This window comes from Cornus florida, unplaced genomic scaffold, assembly GCF_030987335.1.
Source record: "Cornus florida cultivar Cherokee Brave unplaced genomic scaffold, ASM3098733v1 CherokeeBrave_3.0.0_Hap2_Chr10, whole genome shotgun sequence".
Classification (NCBI taxonomy): domain Eukaryota; kingdom Viridiplantae; phylum Streptophyta; class Magnoliopsida; order Cornales; family Cornaceae; genus Cornus; species Cornus florida.
Genome location: NW_026775580.1, coordinates 63,258,116 through 63,264,010, shown reverse-complemented (window position 1 = coordinate 63,264,010; position 5,895 = coordinate 63,258,116). Strand labels below are relative to the sequence as shown.

The window sequence follows — 5,895 nt, the reverse complement described above, 5'->3', positions numbered from 1 at the left end:
ACTGTATCGAACTGATCCCAACATTTGCGCTCGTGAGTGTAGATCCCAATACATGTGAGTTATAAGGAAGTGTTGTACCGCTTTCGACGGACCTTAATACTTGTGAACACTTATACATATTTACGCAAATATCTCAATACTTGCACTTGTGAGCACTTATACGTGTCTAAGCTGATATGTTGTACCTGTTGTATGGTATTGGAATGATCTCAGTACTTACAGCTTTATTGCTTCTACGCGTGTGAGTTGAAATTCGTCCAATGGAGATAATGCGCACTAATCCACTTATATATTATATATGTTTTGGGAGAAAAAAAAATGAAATTAAGGAACAAATATAAAATAACATATAGTAGTTGAAAAGAGGATGAAAAAGTATGTATGTGGAAAAGATGATATAGATATATAGATTGTATATTTTAAGGTTTTAAAGACTAAGTAGTACACATGAGTGCTGAGGCCAAAGGCATAAGAAAACATGGAGAAGAGAACACATAGACAACCAGAGAAGAGATGGATTGATTGGAGGGTGGGAGGGTTTATTAATGCAGAGACAGGGAGGACAGACTCGAGTGCCCCCTCACGCAGCTGTCATTCGATATAACAAAGCCACACACACCCACCCACCCCCTCTTCTCTCTATTTCTCATCTCATCAAGACAGCAAATTAGAGTTTGGACCTGTCGGAACCAACACCTCTCTCTCTCTCTCTCTCTCTCTCTCTCTTTAGCTCTAACTCTCTCTCTCTCTCTCTCTCTCTGAAACAATACCCTTTATTTATTTATTTTTTTCCCTTCTCTTGGTCAAATATTAGAACAACAACAACAACTGCTGAACATATATCACTCAACTCTCTCTCTCTCTATATCTCTTTCAAGAGAGAGAAACATTTACATGAGAAGGAACAAGTACTCCTCCCTCCAATATTGATTTTGTCTAACTTAGATATATAGAAGAGTGGTGGTTTATGAAGAATTTTATGCATAACCCACATCCCATTTTGATGAATTAGAGTCGATAGATGCCATGACATCTCAGCATTATCGATCACCGTTCGGCGACACCACGTTTACCAAAGTGTTCGTCGGAGGACTTGCTTGGGAGACACCCACCGATGTAATGCGCCGGTATTTTGAGCAGTTCGGAGACATTCTTGAAGCTGTTATCATCACCGATAAGAACACCGGAAAGTCCAAAGGATATGGATTTGTAAGTACTTACATATATATATATATGATCAAGGTTTAATTTTGTACATGTTATTAATATTTTTTTCTGAAAAAAAATAAAATTAAATAGGTGACTTTTCGTGATCCTGAATCTGCAAGAAGGGCATGTAGTGATCCAAACCCTGTGATTGATGGAAGAAGAGCAAATTGTAATATTGCTTCATTTGGAAGGCCTAGACCGTCACCGCCTCGAGGTCCATATATATAATTATATATACACACATATATATATCATAGGATAGTGATTGATTAGGATGGGCATTAATGATGATTATTATTATGTGGATGTGTTTTTGTGATTAATGTAGGTAGAAATCAAGGTGGTAATCCTTATCATGGAGGTGGAGCAGCAGCACAGGGGGGTAGTGCATCATCGTCATCAACATCACCATATAGTGGGGTCCAACCACCGTTGCCTCCTCTCCCACCACCGCCGCCACCACCACCTGCACCTCCAGTCATTTATCCACCTTATGGGTGAGTGCATTTTCCATATAGTAAGGGTAAATAATGGTCCATGGTACCACTGATAGTGATGAATTGTTTGTGCTTATATATGATTATGTGGCAGAAAAAAAGGCTTTGATATAGTATTGTCTTTTCTTTATTACTTTGTGTGTGTATATATATATATATATATATATTTGTTTTCAATGTACAATTAGTATTGGTGGGTCAATGAAATATGAGTTGGCAATTGGAAGGATGTGCAATGCATTTGCGACACGTCTAAGCTTACATGTGCATAACATTATAGAATGCCAACAGATGATTGTTGGTACATTATTGATATTAGAGGTCCAAACATTAATCACATGTAATTGGAAATTAAATGGGTGGTTTCATTCTAATAATTAGGAAATATCTTCCCTTCCACAAAAACTCTTTTAATTCAATTTTTTACGATTTTGACGTTTGATGGTAAAAGAGAGACTTTATACATATATATATTAATATATATATATATATATATATATATATATATATATATATTCGTATATATACACATTGCAGGCTTACAAAGATTTTGTGATGTTGAACTATTCTAGGGGCATTGAGATAAATTAATATACTCATCTTTCATTGACTAGAAAGTTGTGACCATGTTTATGATTTCAATGGATACAGGGGGCCTTAAACACTACAAGATGAATATAAAATATAAGATACCAAAGCATATATACTAACATATAATGTGTATGTATATGTCTGTTTTGCTGTTGGTATTGACACAATGTACAATGGTGTTTTCATTCTTTGTTAAGTGTCCATTTTTTGCCGGCTACGTGGACATGCATATGTTTTCTTATTTTTTATGAAACAAATATAAATATATATATATATATATGTGTGTGTGTGCCTAGACAGCTGACATAGTATATAATAACATTGAAAATTTCAATCACATTGTGTTTGTGATTTCACTGTCACAACTAAGATCTAAATTGAACTCTATTTTGTCTGCGTTCGTAAGTCTGCATTTATTTACTTTGCTTATAGTTATACAGTATCTGATAAGATATATTATTACTATATTCTCTGTATTTAATTCCAGAACCCACCATAACTAACAATGTGGTTGGTGTCAGTTGCTTTAGATGTAGGACACAGAGATCGGGTCATATTGAGTACGTTTATAATATTGTTACACATCAATTTGACTTAAAAGTGCTATCCTCACCAATTTATTTTCACGCGCAGAAAATTCATGTAACATAGTAAAATTATATCATTATTCTACCTCATTACAAATTTACATTACATTTTTTACTAAACAATTTTAATGGATTTCACTTGTTTTTTTTTGGCAAATATTAATGGATTTTACTTTTGCAGGTACGCAACCTACCCACCTGAATATGGTTACCAACAAGTTAGTCTCCTCTCACTCTCTCTCTCTCTCCCTCCCTCCCTCTCTCCACACACACACACACACACACACACACACGTATATATAATGATATTAATTATTTTGTAATGGGCATGCAGGCCATATATAGTCCACAATTTCAGCAAGCACAGTACTATCATCAATTGTATGGAACATCATCTTCAAGTAGCATAGGGTCTCCATATTATTATGGATATCCCATGCAAGCTTCAAGGGGAACATATCCTGCAACCCAGGCGCAGAGATTCCAAGGACCCTCTTATCTTTACTATCCTACGCCTACGCAGATGGAGGCGGCCTCATTCTCCACCTTTCCTCCTCCTTCTCTACCTTTACAACCAACAACAAGGCATCCCTTTCCTTCTTCAACTGGTATATAATTTAACTTTCTTTTCCATTCCTTGTATAGTTTGACAATTCTCTCTCATGCATGCATTATAAAAATAAAATAACCAAATTATATATTATAAATGTGTGTGTCTATAATGTAATGCATGCATCATGTATGCATGTCAATTACATTGGGTTGATGTTAGTTACCACTGCTTTTACTCATTATACATGAGGAACATGCATCATGGGGTATCTCGTGACCAAAAACTACCTAGGGTTAGTCTGGCGTAGGATACTTTTGTCAGGTAAGATTTCTGAGGAGGGTCAGATGGACACCATCTTAGTTCTATATGTGGAGATGTTTCCTGTTTTGAGTCCTTTGGATCACAATGAACCAACGTTAGTGTATGTTGTGCCCATTTCGCCTGGATCTATGGCACTAAAAAAAAAAAAAAAAAAAAAAAAAATTCCTTAATCTTAACCATTTATAGATTTATAGAGCTAGCTTCATCCACTTTTTTAAGAATACTTTTCTGTTTTTAGATAATATAACATAAAACAGTTTGAAAATTCCTTTGGTTAATAGTTTTTAAAAAACCGCCCTTAAAAAAAATAAAAAATCTGAGACCTATAATTTAGTTTTTACTTACAAATTAATTCGGAAAATTGAATAAAACAAGGCTTTGAAGTGATGGATAATAAAAACCAACATACATGGATACGGAAAGCAGTTATTACAACAGAAATCAGAGACCTATAATTTACTTTGTGGACAATAAGGACAATAAATATCTGAACGAAGATTTGCATATTTCAACATATCCCGCAACTTGTTTCTACAGATCCCAGCATGCAATTACTTTTGAGAAAACAACCAGATAAACAGATAATTGGCAATTAATGGTCCTCTCAACTGAGTTAGTTCTGTCACACACACACACACACACACACACACACACAATGGTGCAACCATATATGACAGGGGGATGCACTGCTGCAACCCACCTAGGGCTTGGCATGATATAAGGCTGTCACTATGTCTTGCACCGCATGGTGCTGACAAGGGGTCACATGGCTACCATGTGACATACATGATCTGTCCAAATTATGCTGTGACCCATCATGGGTCAATGGAAAGTCATGCCAGAGAGGCAGACAGTAAAACTAATTACCACTGCATGTGAATTCAACAGTTTGATATATGTTTTGATCATGAGTGGTTCTGAAGTTGCAGTGATCAATTGGTCCTATGCACAAATTAGATATATACACACATATACACACACTATATATATAGGATGGCCTTACTATTGCTCTCCTGTCCTGTTGTCCTGTGACTTGAAAGTCACAAGTTTGGAACTGTATACCGTTTTTGGAAACTAAGATTACTTACATTTAACTTGTATAGTCTAATTATATATATATAATCGAATATTTGTACACAATGTGCATATGCATGTGTTATTTACTTACAATTTATGTACATGAGCTAATCGATGTTAATCTTGATTTATGTGATTGTTAATCTCAGATTCACAGACTCCACAGAATACCTCAACAGAAACAGAAGTTGGCGCCATTACTTCAGAAAGTCCCAACGCATAAGAGAGAAGCTCATCAAATTACATATGCCTGCATGGCTTGGCCAACAAGTGTTCGTTGTACAACCTTTGACAAACTAATATTCTTAATTCATCTATTCCTATTTATTTCTTCAATTATTCATCTAAAAATTTTTTTTTGGATCCAAATTCTGATCAACAGCTATGGCAGGTAAAGATGGACTATTGATCAACCACCTTTTGCAAAACTTTATCTTCCTCAAATAAAAAATTCTCGCATTATTTATTGTATTTCTTCTTTTCATTTTCGTCCGGCTTACATATGTTCAAATATAACAGCTTAACAATTTTTTTTTTTTTTCTTCTTTTTTTTAATGATTGTATGAACAAAATTACGGAGCTGTGTTCCCTCGATAAAGAGTTTTGAATCTTTTGATAAATTATGTAGGTTCCACATAAGATTTCCCCTCTTTTATTGGGAAACAGAAATGAAAAATAAATAAATATTATGTGAATTTCTTTGTCAATTATTTTTTATTTTTTAACATTCTTTGAGTGGTTTTAAATTTTTTTCGGGAAATTTTGAGTGGTTTTAATTTCGGAATTAGATATAGATAGATCATTTACACATGAATCATTTGTCAAAAGAATATTGATAAGTATTTCGAAAGTTGGATGTATTTGAGTGATTTATGTGAGTGGAAAATGACATCATCATAACACCATTAAATAGGATGATGCCATCATTACATTATCCCCTATTCACATAAATTTCGTCGGATGAGTTCGACTGTTCCTTATTATTACTCTTATCAAAATCATACACGGAATAATCTTTGAGTGGTGGTTTATATAAGATATACATGGATCATTTATCAAA

General features: G+C 34.5%; 1 protein-coding gene across 3 annotated transcripts; it reads left to right on the top strand.

Moving 5' to 3' along the window:
- The first annotated feature begins 396 nt into the window (after positions 1–396).
- LOC132279442 (uncharacterized) lies at positions 397–5,530 on the top strand. Of its 3 annotated transcripts, none has more exons than XM_059781422.1 (7): positions 397–1,209; positions 1,300–1,423; positions 1,538–1,706; positions 3,066–3,102; positions 3,219–3,492; positions 4,985–5,107; positions 5,218–5,530. In XM_059781422.1, exons 1-6 carry the CDS (start codon positions 1,027–1,029, stop codon positions 5,056–5,058), a joined length of 861 nt encoding a protein of 286 aa, XP_059637405.1. In that variant the 5' UTR covers positions 397–1,026; the 3' UTR covers positions 5,059–5,107; positions 5,218–5,530. The 3 variants fall into 3 exon arrangements, 2 of the variants coding, with proteins under 2 accessions (XP_059637405.1, XP_059637404.1); XR_009471323.1 differs by having other exon boundaries at positions 398–1,209; positions 4,985–5,114; XM_059781421.1 differs by having other exon boundaries at positions 399–1,209; positions 4,985–5,455.
- Positions 5,531–5,895: the final 365 nt, after the last annotated feature.